Source organism: Polyodon spathula, chromosome 26 (genome assembly GCF_017654505.1).
Source record: "Polyodon spathula isolate WHYD16114869_AA chromosome 26, ASM1765450v1, whole genome shotgun sequence".
Taxonomy (NCBI): Eukaryota; Metazoa; Chordata; class Actinopteri; order Acipenseriformes; family Polyodontidae; genus Polyodon; species Polyodon spathula.
Window position 1 is genome coordinate 11,162,918 of NC_054559.1, and position 14,456 is coordinate 11,177,373.

Consider the following 14,456-nt stretch of genomic DNA (forward strand, 5'->3'; position numbering starts at 1 on the left):
AAAAAAAAAAAAAAACTCTACTGGAAAAAATAAGTCGAGCTCAAATAGCTGAAACACTATTTTCAAAGTGAACAGTCCTCACTCAGCACTCAAATACACACAGGACTGGATTCGGTTGGGACCCTTTGTCCCTGTTTGGGGGGTGAGATACGTACGGCTGCGCAGGTCAGTGGTGAGGATGTGCTTGGCCGCGATGAGGAGCTCTTTGCGCAGGTGTGCCGTCTCCGAGGGGCAGTTCGACAGCAGCTGCAGCATCCCCTTCACCATCTGCTGAGAGTACTTGGCCACCAAGTCCTGGACTCAAGAAAAGGGAGGTTTCAGAACAGATAACACCAAAAACTACAGGATACACAAAAGCACTGTATTTTTCAGTTACTTTAATATGTAACTGATCACCCACACATTCACATCAGATTTGCAAGATGAATAGCACCCCAATCAATGCTACGTTATACTATGTGTGTTACCTGATATATTCTGATAATATAAGCCAAGAAGGAAAGGGTTTTGATCTGAGCTGCAATGAAGTCTGCATAGAGTTCTTTGTTGTACAGCTTATGTTGCCTAAAAAAACACAAATATAGATTAGTTACAATTAGACAAAAGAAAAACAAATTAACTTCAAATTGCAGAAAACTGGTTTTAAAAGGTCATTAAAAAAAAAGTCAGAAAAGTTAAATAAATCTGCTTGTGAACGTATCACTAGCACTAATGCAGGCCACAGTTTAGTAAGAACACCTGAATTCATTTATACTATAAGACTAAAGATATATTTGTAATATTTAGTCCGAGTACAATAAAACAAATGATTTCTCAATAGAAAAACTATTACAATTTCACAGCTGTAATATCAGACTACAGTACCCCCTTGTGGCAAGTCCTTACCTTGCCTGAGGAGAAACTTGAAGCATGATGGTGTTCATGATCAAAGGCACAAACTCTGCAACCACATTGTGAATGTTTAATTTGTACAGCTAGCAAGAAAGGAAGAGAGAGATGCATTGCAATTAGGCCAACACAGTGAGTATCTGTGCAGAATAAGGATTTATCTTAATTGAAACCTTCTCATGGCTACAGTTACAACAGAAGCAATCAGATCTTATCAGTTTTACTTTCACTGCCCAAAACTGTGTTTGTTCAGACTCCCACACACACACACACACACACACACACACGTTTACACTCGTGCTCACTCACTCAAACACTCGGGTCTAAAGCGTGTTCTTCTCATCATTTTGCTTCTCTTTTACAACATTTTTATATATTTTTTCTTTTACTTTAAATCCATCTTTACATGGATATGAAAAGGCATTTGTGACTGGTATATACCATATTCACACTGCTTAAACAATCATCGTGATTTATAAACCTGACTATGAATTAACACGAAGACCCACCTGGTACATCAGCACGACAATGATGGGCAGCTCAGCCAGAACCTTCAGTGAGAGGGAACCTCTGGGAATGATTGTGTGCTACAAGAAAGAAAGACATATTGTAAACACCAAGTATCTTCAATAAAAGTTGCAATTATCATTTAAAAAGTTTAGACATTTTTTAAAAAAGGGTTTTAAGAGGAAGTGAGGAGTAGAAATTATTTTAAGCAATTGATATCTTTACAGATGCTTTGCTAGCAGATAGGCTTGAGACACTATATTGGGCAAGTCAACAAAACAAGCCATAGCTTCCTATGTGGGCAAGGGGCAGTAAAGGTGGGAGACAAGGGGATATGTGGTGTAAAAAGGCAGTGTGGCTGAAACGTACACTCACCGTGCGGGTCTCGCTGTCCTCCCGCTCAGGATTCGTCTTCACCACGATGGACGTGATCATGCCCACCATCTCCGGTGACGGCACTGTGTTGTCAGGGACAACCTGCGGGTTCTCAAAGTACCGGGTCTGCACATAAACATATGAATTGTACATGTAATGCAAAAACAGCAATCCTTCAACTTGCATACAGATTTCTGATCTCTAAAATCTTGGATCTTCTTACTGAATCTGCAGCAATACCAGAAGCAATCAGATCTTATCAGTTTTACTTTCACCACCCAAATTATAGAGGTGTGTTCATGCACACACTCACACTCACTCTCACCCTCACCCTCACCCTCATCCTCACACTCACACACTCTGGGGCTAAAGCTTCTTGTTCTCATCATCTTGCTTCGGGCGACCAATACAATTCTTCTTTTTTTTTTTTTTTTTTTTTTTTGAATTTACAGAAAAGTTCACTTTCATAGTTAATTCATAACTTACCACCACTTTGGGCAACTCTTTGTAGATCTGCTTCACAAAGTCTAAAAAGTGGTGAATCTGTGAAAGCAATCATGAAATCACCTAGTTTATATCATGGTTTGTACTGGTAAGAATAGTACGTTATAAAACTCCATTATGTGAATCATATATTCAATTACCCACTTATTAGGTTTTGTCCAAGGTTATATTAAAATTACAGTACCCGATACTCATTCCATCATCACTACAGACAAAATAGTCTCTTAAACAGTATTGTTTTTATCTTGCCAAGTTATAAATGGTTTGTCTTTCCTGCAACTGGTACAAACACCAGTATCCCCAGGAAACCGAGGTTTAATCTTGGTGTAGAGAACAGGTCGATCCTGTTTGTTGCCTACCTCCTGTGTGATCTGTGGCCTGAACTGTTTGTGTAGTTCAATGATGACCCTCAGGCAAATAAGAACATTCTCCTCACTCTCAATCTGCAGGGAAAGAAGGATCCTGTTATTACTCTCCTATCCTGATCATTCACAGCATTAGAAGCAAGTCAGACAGCAAGGTTGCTAGCTAAAACTTCAGGTGATCTACGGTACCGCTGCCACCATTCATTTATTAGGACTATCACATTTAAGGAATCAGAGGGGTTGTCTTTCAGCACTCAAATGCCACTTCTGATACTTGATGCTGCAGTTTATTAACCTTGCATATCAAGATGTTAGCCAAAATGTTTGCTTGGTTTTCTCTGTTTCTTAGTTTCAGATGGCTTAAAAAAAAATAAAAATTTTCTGATTGAGTGTTTAAAGTTGTCGGGTAGTTTAACTTGGTATGCACTGAATCCAGTTTCGGATTCAGCCCGAATATTTACTTTTTGAGCAGGGTTCGGATTCGGCCGACTACTTAGGATAGGTGAACCAAATCCGAATCCTATATATCCGCCCGGATGCACATCCATTTTAATACATCCCTCCAATGTGTGCAGTTCTTTAAATAGAACACATGAATCCGGTATTGAACCTAACTGTTGTATTTAATAACAAGAACATGTTTGAATGAACTCTGTCGCAGCTCGCAACTCCCTAAATTACTGGTGGCGCACGCACTAAACACAAACAGCTGCTTAATGCAAACATACCCCCGTATGCAACAGCACATTCACATCAAATTTTTCATGGAGTAAAGTTATGCAGTAAACCTCTAGTAAAGGCAAACTGTTATAGACTTTTGTGCTTTGTTGCTTTGTCTCATTAAAGAAAATAGTGGGTTATGGCAAAGATGCAGCTCTCCTTTCTTGTAAAGGTTAACGGTTCTGTGTTTTGATGGTTCTGTTGTGGGGGGAAGGGGCTAGCAGTAAACTGTGTATGTTTCAAACTGAAATGCTATTCAGGGATATATTTCCATTTGTTAATAATAATACTACTATGATGAACTAAAAGGCTCAAAACTACAGATTATGCGCATCCCTTGTTAGTAACTGCTAGTCTGTTTTTCATTCAACAGTTTCCTTCAGTTTTCTTAACAGTTTTTATAGATTCGGTATCCAGCCGAATCTTCCGAGATGGACTCAGTCGAATCCCAAAAACTTGGATTTGGTGCATCCCTATTAACAAAATGCTTCCTTGTTGAATTACTTCAGGCACTTTATTTTACAGTAGAACTCACCTCTAAAAAGCGGAACATCACAGACAGAATGTTTTTGGTGTGTGGTCGGAGATGTTCGTTAGTTGGAATTCGGTGAATGATTTCTAGTACCAGCTTTCTCAGTTGCTGCAAAGAAAACACATGTTGTGAACATGTGTGCACCAAACACATTTAAAAACACTACCAGCATTGATAATGTGTAGGAGATTACAAATTTAAAAGCAGGGATGCCACACAGACTACCTGAGCTGGTTTTTCCTGCAGAAACTGAACCTCTCCATCCTGCAAGAAGGTGAGGAAACGAGGAATGATGTGTTCCAGAAAGGTGGAATACTGCGGCGAAGATGTTACATTCTGACAAAAAACAAAAACTATTAACAACATAGTCTTTCAAGATTATAATGTGAACAGGGACATAGAGTTCAACTGTACAGTACACTCATATATACAGATGAGCCTGCTTTAAATCATGAATGCCGTGCAGGCATAATTCAAAGAGAGAAAAAGAAAGAAGAACTAACGGTGAATTAAAGAGCTGTGTCTAAAAATTGCATTTAGCCCTTCTTTACATTTAAACAAATGCATATAGTTTACTACAGGACAAATGCATTTGACAAATGCATTAACTGGAATAAAACAGTTTGTGTCATTATCTAAAAAAGGCATGAACTGTTGACTGATGAGAGCTATCAATTAGGCGTTGCAGTTGGTGTTTTTTTTTTGCGAATAAGATTATATTAAAAAAAGAAATGTGGCGACGTGGGTGTTTTGTAACTGAACTGTATCCCGTTAACACCACCCACGCTGCATTTGACAGGCTGCAAAAAAGCTGACAAGAAGCGGGTTTGTGAGATGATATTAAGAGAGGTCATTTCCCAATGAACCTATGGTGCACGGGAAGTAGTTTTTGAAAAATCATGATAATTAACGGGGGCATGATATTAAGTGAGGTGATATAAAACGGGTTCATCTCTGTGGGTTTTTATTTGATTTTTTTAACTTACTTCAAAATTTTCACTGACTTCTTGCATCATCTTTAACTTGGTTTCATCAGCTAGAGAAATTGGACAAGAAAAGCAGTTAGCAGAAGCCTGTATCCTACTGCAGGGAAAAGCAAAATGTGTTCATTCACACGCACGCACACAGGCATGCACAGGCACACACACATACACACTGAAGCGTGGTGTTCTCATCATTTTGCTCCTGTTGGTTGCTAACAAACACATTTTCATTTCCAGGGGAAATGTACTTTCATATCTATATAACATGTCATTCTGAACATGTACATGCTAATGCGTTTACTGTCTTATTGACAGTTCCACCAATGCCTTCATTAATCCTGTGCAGTCAGTCTCCCTCTAACACTGCTTTACTCACGTGTGTTGTTGTCTGTGAGCGCTGCCACAAACTGCAGGTATTTCTTCATCAGTGTGGTCTGGTCCACCACAGTGGGGCTCGGTGTGGGCACGAAGGCCATGGTTCAGCAGGAGGGGGGTGGGTGGTACAGTATTTACAGGTCTGGGATCGATGTTATTCTCTGGAACAAGTTCAGAGAGATCTTATACCATCTCTTCACCCGAAAACAGGCAACACTTTTAATCTGTACAACATGCAACTGTGACAGGTTACAGAACAAGAGGCAGGGATGGAAATAAGACTCCTCTTGCATAGTTTCAACCATTCCAGGTTTTACTACTATCTCGATCAGCCCGTGTACTGTATCAGTAACAAGCACAGGTGTGTCTGGCTAAACACAGTAAAATCAGAAGTGGATCAAACCTATGCAGTTGAGGTATAATTTCCATCACTTTAGTTTTTATTGTTTTCCTTTGAGAAACCATAACTGTACAAGCAAACAGCAATGTGAAATTACATTACAGACGCACCGTGATGGTTTTTTAAAAAGCAGTTATTGGTACACAAGTCAAAATGACAGCAGCAGATTGCAATTGAGACAATCAAATCTTTAGATGTGCTAGTTTACTGTATGTTTAGTTTGTGATTTAAAAATACATCAAGATCGCGTTGTATATTGCAAATGGTTAGCTTAAACAGACCATTGAGGCCATATTTATATTGTTTATCGAGAATACGCGTAAATAAACCAATTACAAAAGTGTAAAACGGTTTTTTTTATTCTAAAATTAAAATACAATAATTATAGAGAATACTACTGTTAAGTTACTTAATCAATGATATACAAGCATCTGTGCAAAACATGCGCATAACAAACACATATATAAAATCACAAAAACAAAAATGAAATGGCTTTTTGGACCACAATATACAAAACATACAGGCACCAGTATCACGATAATCTGACCAGCATGAACAATCATCACTTTTGTCAACTTTTCTTAGCAATACTCAGCATTAAACACCCTGCTACAATTTCAAACGGAGGCAGCGCGCAATGATGCGCACACGCCTCTCCGGGAATGAACAAAGACCGCCCTCCCGCATCACAATATTCTCATATTTTCTTGAAATCCTCATCCAGACGCCAGCGATGCACCTATAACCCAAACTACATCACAGCCACGACCTGCGCGAGTGAAAATAACACATCCTGCTCACCTAACCAGAGTGCAAATGCAAAAAAGTGGTTGCAATAATATTAGTACGTCTACAGCCTATTGTGCAGTGGCCCAAGGCGTGATTAGTCATTCGACTGATCGTTGTTGATATCTGCATGTCTTTATTATTACAGATGCGTTCCTGTGTTAGACAGCTGTTTAGTTAACAGGTAAATCTACAATGCATTAAAAGCAGCTTGCATAATTATAAAAACAAATATTGAGAATAACTGAACTTACCAACGCAAGACCAACACGAAAAGCCCTCCGCTCACTTCTGAGCAAGTGCACCAAGAAGCAGACCGATGTTATGAACTTCCGCGTAAAAACCCGCCTTTTCTTTTTTACTGAAAGAGAGACTTTAAGGGCACCTTTTACCTAACAATATATAAGTACGATGTACATGTACAAAATTCTGAGCTGTTTTGGTTTTGCTAAACGTATTAACATTTCAAAATAAATAAATATTGCTAGGGTCTACTTTTCCAGGCGGGATTATATACGTATGCTTCTATGAGATACTTTAAGACCATCATTTTCGATGGGCTTAGTATTTCTTTTGCGTCATCACAAAGGGACAATTAAAATATTGTGGAGTAAATTACAGCGCCCCTGAAGGATGTCGTAGGATTGTCGGTTAACAGCATTGTAACATTATATATATATATATTATATATATTATATATATATATATATATAAAGCATAGTCTTGAAACGAAAAGTCTATAAAGACATTTCACATTGAGGATATAAATCCTATATTTATTTGATCAACCCTAATTAACGAATATAATTGCTGATATCATAAAAATGTATTTTTGATATCAACTTAATTGAATAGTTCGATATCAAGATATATTTATTGTTAACAATTGAATTACCGACATATTTTAGATATATATATATATATATCTATTAGAGAGAGAGAGAGAGAGAGAGAGAGAGAGAGAGAGAGAAATTAGAATTAGAATTAGAATTAGAATTACTATGTTGATATCGACAAAGCTTTTATTTTTATAGGACACACACACACACACACACACACACACACACATAATTTACTTATTTTTATCTGTTACCAAAGTTTCAATTTTCCGGTTCGATAGTTTGTGTAACAGAAGTAAATATTTAGTTTAGTGAATCCAATTAAATGGTTGTCTAATTATTTGATTTATCACAGACATTAAGCAGACTCGGTGACAAATATATCTACTTAATAAATCGAATCTATTTTTCAGTTACTGTATAGTCTCCGGCATTTTGTTCTGTCTGTAACAACAACAATACAACCTCAGAAACTTTAATAAAACAATGAAAACCGAAGTAGTAATGTGTGGGGCTGTGGTTCTAAAGAGGAAAAGTCCAATTGATTAACTTCTTCCTTAATTTAAAGAACAGCGTATAGCACGTTACCGTCTTTCTGAAACTGACTTGTTAAATCAATGGCAAAGCCAGAATTGACTGTGTGATGTATGTCACTGTACTTACTGTATGAATTCATAGATGCGAATCAGAGGCAAACTTAGTACGGGGGTGCCATGGGTATTTAAGTAAACACGATTTTGGATACCCGTCCATTCAAAATTGTTGCTGTGCTACAATGAAAGCTGTTCTTCAAATTGTTTCCTTTTGCTTAATCTCGTGGTTCTCCAAGGCTGTGGATCAAACAAGTGCCTTGAACGCAACACGTGGATTATCAGGTATATTCAAATATTTAATAAAGCAATATTACAAGCAAGTGCATTTGAAGGACGTTGTTCGTTTATAAAGAAAATCGAATCGGTCGTGTTGCAATTGTTAATTTTATTTTTGTATCAATGTTTAACAAACAAGGTTCGAAATTGGCAATGAATTTTGATTTAAACAGTCATGTAATACCACTGTTACTACCATAATTTGTAGTTTTTATTGTAAGCGCTTTTTTGTTTTTTAAACAAAGGGACACTGTAAGAAGTAAATCGTACTGATTATTTATTTATTTATTTTTAAACAAAAGTCGAGTAAAGCAGAGGACTTCGACGACTTAAGTGTACTAAAAAAATCATGTCTGAGTTTAGCTTTGGGTGATCCAAAGTTACCTTATTTTTGGACAGGATTTATACAAGATAGGAAAAAGGGTCAGTCTGTGGCGATGTATCAAGTTTATGACCAGAGCACACAATTCAGGGCGTTCCAACTAGTGGAATCACAATATTGCAATAATATAATCCCAGTACCCTGTGTTAAACGTTTTTTCCACCAACCCCACTAAACAAGCATTTGGCAGCTGTGTTGCTGGAGGAGTGGAGGAGTGGTGTAACGCCCCACAAACATTTTCCCAAAGACACTCTCCATACAGACCATATTGACTGTGTAGGGTTTTGAGGGGGAAAGGACAACTATGGTAATTTGTCTAACATTTAGAATGAAGATAAACTTCAGTTTCTATCGCTTTATTATTCAAATATTTATAATTTTAGCGTGTGTAATACATAGGTAAGCATTACCTGGAGTTCAGCTTGTTTGTCAGTATAAATGCCTTCAAAGCTTGTTCAGATCCACAATGATGAATAAAGCTGAGGAGCAGCGGCTTGAAACCTGGTTCCAGGAGATCTAGTTTTGAGGCAGCTTTGCTGACCCCAAGTCTGCCGTGGTGTGCGTGTGCTATGCAGTGGCCTGAAACCAAGTTCCAAGCCATGAAGTGACCTTGTGTTCCCTCAGCTTAATGCATTTCACAGATTTACCCATGGTTTATTAACTTTATAGACATCTGCACTTCCATATATTTCCTGGAACAATGTGACAAAGCAGGTTGTGAATTCCTTATTGGCACATATGTGAAGCTCAATTGTGTCTTGGTTAATCTAGGTTTTAATGCAAACACAATCCCGTTTTATGGCTGACCTTTAGCTCTGATATGTTTTTATATAATAGTTTATTGCAGGTTGTAATTTTTCAGATGGTTTCTGTATGATTTACTCAGGCTTTAGTACTTCCCATATACACAGGGTAGGGAATTAAGGGAAATCATGGCCTATTTGATCATACTATTCATAGATAAATTTTTACCTTGATTCCTTAGGGTCTGTGTTTGGAGAACTGTCATTTTATCAAATGGACAGGAACAGAACCTATGTCCGAGACAGAGGGGAGCTTGCCACTGGCCTCCCCACAGAAGTTTCCTTCCTGCTCCATGATCCCAGCCAATACTTCCGCACAGCGTCCTTCTCGTACACCTGGGACCTGGGTGATGGGTGAGTGGGATGTGCGGGATTACATCTTTTGTATCAGATGACTCCTTCATGTCTAATTAAATTAAGTACTTCAAGACTTGGTATTTTATATGGCTAAAGGCTGCTTTCTCCTACTCTGTAATTAGAAAGCAAGGTGTCTACAAACTGAAGCCTAAGAATCACATATTGGAAAGGGGGAGAATATGCAAGATAATGCAAAAAGAGCTGCACATTTTGTTAACGTGTCTGCTTTCATTGCATGTAGAAAACCAATAGCAACAAATAAACCATACACCCGGTATAACTACACCTCCCCCGGCAACTACACGGTGAATCTGGAGGTCTGGGCTTTTTGGAATCCCAGGCAAGGAAGAAGCTTCCATCCCAAAAGTTGGAAATACAACACAGAACTGAAAGTGCTAGGTAAATATTGTGTTTAATTGGGACAGCTGGCATTCTAGAGTCTAGAATCCTGTGGTTGTTATATCCCCTACTGGAGCAGTGCCTATAACTCATGTTAAAAGTAAGGCTTGGAATGACTCATTGTCACGTTGTTCATTTCAGATGCTGTCAAGAGCATTGAGTTCAAGGGCCCTCCAAGTGCCCACATACACAGGAGCACCAGCCTGTCTTTATCTGTCAGTGGAAGGTAAGAACTTTACAAGTTCCTGTGCTTATGAACTTGACTTCTAAACTAAATGTAGGGGTATTTACTGCTTTATGCTTTGGTCTGTAACTCCTGCACCTTGTGTTGCCAGCCCTCCAATGACCCTGTGCTGGGTGATGATTCCTGATTGTGTTCCAGTTGCTACAAGAAGGTGCCACCTAGTGAGAATGAAGGGAAAGACGTGCAGTGTAAACTACACCTTTACAAACACAGGGAAATACTGTCTGAGCGTAACTGCTAAGAACGACATCAGCATGCTGCAAGTGCATCATGACATCACCGTCTGGCAGGACGGTAAGAACCCTCAATAAAAGGCTGTTCAAGCAACAAGCTCCACTTTGATTAATTACACAGTAAAACCAGCAATGGCTGGAACAGCTATGCAGGGATTTCCATCCCACGTGTTGTAGAACAAAACCACCCAGAACTGTATCACTGCTCTGCCCTGTTCCTGAGGTCCATACTTCAACTATGTAGTGAAAACAAAAAGCAAGCACAGAATTAGTCCCATCGACCAACCGTTGAACAAGACCGATGGTTTAGAATTTAGATCATCTTGTGAATGCAGCTCTGCTGACAATTGTAATTTCAATACCATTTCTGTGTCCCGTCACAATGATAGCACCGCTATGGTGGTGAGAAAAACGCTAATGTTAGGCGTGAATAATGCCACCAGGTGGCAAGGTTATGATCGTTAGAGTGTAGTATTCATTAGACTTAGTCAAGGTCTTTACAGGAGGGCTCCTTATCTCTTGTGCAAATACAGTGAACTGTATAATTATGTTGTCACTAAATGGAATACGATCAGGGCTTCCATGTAATAGTGTAGTAAACTGATTAGCTGTGGCTAAAAAAAGTTCTGGGTCACAGTGTATAACTGGCTTCAAATTTTAAAAAAATACATTTAGTATAGCAGTAAGACTTTCACTTCTCCCTTAACTCGCGTCACTGAAGAATTGTCTATTGCACAGCAGAAGGATCCTTTTATTGAGTGAGATGATCAGTCATTGGTTTAACGAAGTTTGCAATCCTTCCTAATTTTATAAATATTAGATGTGTATAATATCGTGATTTTGGATGTTTAGTTTGGTGAATTAAGTGATGCTGTCAAATATTTTAGTTTTGTTTTTTCCCCTTCATAATCTAGTAGACCTGTTCCAGTTTTTGGGGGCTTTCCATGATATGTGGTCGAGTACAGCACAGCTTAAACTAGAAAGATCAACTTGCCTCCAGCCATTCCCTAGAACTACAAAATCCTCACCAGCTCACATGTTCCCTTCCATATTATTTCTCTAACCACCAGGGGGAAGTTGCTTTCCTCTTAACTGACTTAAATCCTAGTGTGAGTAAGATCTGGAGACCTGATGTATTTTGAGTTTGAAGTTTGCTTTTTTAAAATTGGAAACGCAAATGTATGACTCGAAGGTCATTCTAACTCAAGGGGACCAAATTTCTGTAGAGGTTGTTCCTCCATTTGTGGTTGACATATTAACCACTTGTGATGGAGAAAGGGGTTGGAAAAAGTCGTGGTGAGAACATGTGAAGGTATTTAAAAAATCAAATCAGTTTTTTTTTTTTTTTTTTTAAGGCAATTTTGATGTTCTTTTGACCTGAATTTTTCTCCATGTGGGGTTACCTATATAAATAACATTTATAAATTGATGCTTCTTTCAAGGGCTATAAATAATTATTGGTGTAAATTGCTAAGGGTTGAGCCCTTCTCCTGCACTGACACTATTAGGATAGTAGATAGTCGGTGACTGCGTGAATGAGGTTTAATGAACGGACTGCTAAAATGTTTCTTGTTGGTTCCTCTCCTCAGCCACACACCGGCTCTTGTTCATCCTGCCCTGTGTGGCTCTCATTCTCATCTGTCTGGGAGTCATCACCTTCTCAGCCTTACGACCCAACAATGCGAGAATGAAGCACATGGTGGAGGTAAGTACAGTTCTCATGCATTTTTCTGCTTTTAAAAAAAGCATTTTAAAACATGCAAAAAGTGTTTCTGAGGAAGTTTCACTACCTCGATACAAACATTCACAAAAGAGTGTTATACAAGTAAGTGCACTCCAACCTACTTCCTAAACCAGGAGCAGAAGGGCCCATATGGACTGTAGGCCCCTGAACTAAAAGGACATCTCCTCTAGAATCCACAAGGGGGAGCCTAAGAGTTTTATAAAAGCCATTCACACAGGAGCCTGTGCTTTAACTTTATTAATTAACAATTGGGTATGTCTGTCAGCAGTGATCTTGAACCCCAGGGACCCCTCACTGCAGTGGTGTAGTGCTTTAATGTTCATTATAGAAATATATGCCCTGTTTTATCATGCTTTGGTGCAGCGTACAGCACTGTATGAATTGTCAATGCTGGCACTGCTCATCAGAAAAGGTGTTATGTAAAAGGTGAAAAAAGATTGAAAATGTATGTGGAAGGGTAGAGAAGATAAGTCACCCCAATTCTGCCTCAAGCATGCATTCTACTACCTGTCTTTGTGGACCAGGATGTTTGTGGTAATGAAGGTGACCTTGCAAGTCTTTAGTACACTTGCACTAATGGTAATGTCTGCTCATAGTGCTACTGGGGTATCAAAGTTAAAACACTGCTATTATAATGAGATCCAAATGGTTCTTTTAGGGAGCACTAGTCACATGATGTGACAGATCCATGAGGATTTGATTTACAAAATTTAAAAATTTAATTAAAATGGGAGGGAGTGGTACAGGATCTAATGAAAGGTATAATGTATTTCATGTTGTATTCACATCCATTTTTGCTAGTAAAACATTAATGATTTACATCTGCATCATTGAGGGCACCTCCAGGCAGATTGAGGCCCTGATTTGGGGCACATTTCGTGGCATCTCCATAGCAACAGACCTTTCAATTTTGGTACAGCAGTTGGCCTGTGTATGTAAAAAAGCAATGAAAAGATGATTTAACTAATCGGGTGTCCAGCTTTGGTTGATTTCCTGCTTCTCTGAAACATTGATTTCTAGAAGACTTTTCCGGGCCTAATCTCTTTGTATCGGTCCCCAGGGTGTTTTGACAGAACAGTAGAGAAGGCGCGAGTCATGTACTGAGCCCCGATAGAGCTGTCTTCCTGTTTGGCTCTTTAGAAAGGGCTTTTAAAAAAACAGTAATCTTCTAACTTGCCACCCTCCCCTAAGATAAACTGGGATTATGACTATAGCCTGTAATCCTAAAAATGCCAAGACAACAATTGAGTTTTTAATATAGCTTCTTTTAAACCATCAAGTGACCAGTAGGGTATGCACCAACGCCACCTGCTGAACATTTAACACATTGCAGTTCAGAATCTAGGATAGTGGTAAATACTACAGCCAATGTATGGTCTGTTTTCAGTTCTGCCCACACTGTAACTGATACTGTCTGTCATCTGACTGACTTTGTGCAGAGAGTAGATATCAGGATCTTTTATAGACTGATATTGTTTTGTTCTATTTATTTTTGTGCTCAAGTCTTTTTTATTGTGTTTTTAGGTTGCAAATTTTGACTTCTCCCTGGACAAATCTGCCGAGGTGACCCGGGATTCTGAGCTGAGATCTCGCAACTTCTGCTGTTTTAACTGCTCCCAGTCCCCCATCCACAAAGAACAGGACCCAGGGCAGGATGATGAGGGGTTCCCACTTCTACAGAGTGCAGACAGGCCTGTCCAGACATACCTGGTTTAACCAGACAGACCCTGGTTCTATTTCACCTTCACAGTACCAGTATAATCTGCTACTATTGCCTCATAATGCTGTGGGGGACAGAGAGCAGCAACTAAAATTGGCAAGAATATTGAAGCCTACAGTATAAGTAGCCTTGAGTTTAATCCTGTGTGTAATGCATATTGTCTTGAATATATAACTTTGTGGAGAGCCTTCAAACCAATGCTGTTACTATTGAAGTAAGAACATTTCATTCTGCAAAGCCATAATTACTCAGTTGCCTCGTTTCCGTCCATTTAGTGTAGTGCCTTAGATTGAATGCAACTCCTGTTGAAGCTACATTATCTTAGTGACTGTGCCCTGCAACCTTTAGCACTTTAGCGCCTTTACCCAGAGAATGTGATCTATTGACTACTATGCACTGTTCTGAGATCAGTTATATTTATTTGCACAACA

General features: G+C 38.8%; 1 protein-coding gene across 5 annotated transcripts in view; it reads right to left on the minus strand.

The window, feature by feature from the left end:
- LOC121300722 (transformation/transcription domain-associated protein) overlaps window positions 1-6,756 on the minus strand; it is an 89,869-nt gene extending 83,113 nt beyond the window's left edge. For 3 of the 5 annotated variants that reach the window (XM_041229454.1, XM_041229453.1, XM_041229451.1), the window contains exons 1-12: window positions 6,690-6,756; window positions 5,251-5,410; window positions 4,878-4,927; window positions 4,117-4,227; window positions 3,895-3,999; window positions 2,634-2,717; window positions 2,257-2,313; window positions 1,765-1,896; window positions 1,398-1,475; window positions 886-974; window positions 468-564; window positions 156-294 (exon numbers count right to left, since the gene is read on the minus strand). In XM_041229454.1, coding sequence (XP_041085388.1) covers window positions 156-294; window positions 468-564; window positions 886-974; window positions 1,398-1,475; window positions 1,765-1,896; window positions 2,257-2,313; window positions 2,634-2,717; window positions 3,895-3,999; window positions 4,117-4,227; window positions 4,878-4,927; window positions 5,251-5,350 — 1,042 coding nt within the window. In that variant the 5' untranslated portion in view covers window positions 5,351-5,410; window positions 6,690-6,756. The remainder of the gene's footprint in view (window positions 1-155; window positions 295-467; window positions 565-885; window positions 975-1,397; window positions 1,476-1,764; window positions 1,897-2,256; window positions 2,314-2,633; window positions 2,718-3,894; window positions 4,000-4,116; window positions 4,228-4,877; window positions 4,928-5,250; window positions 5,411-6,689) is intronic. The other 2 variants (XM_041229455.1, XM_041229452.1) reach the window with 1 other exon arrangement.
- Between the last annotated feature and the right edge of the window lie 7,700 nt (window positions 6,757-14,456).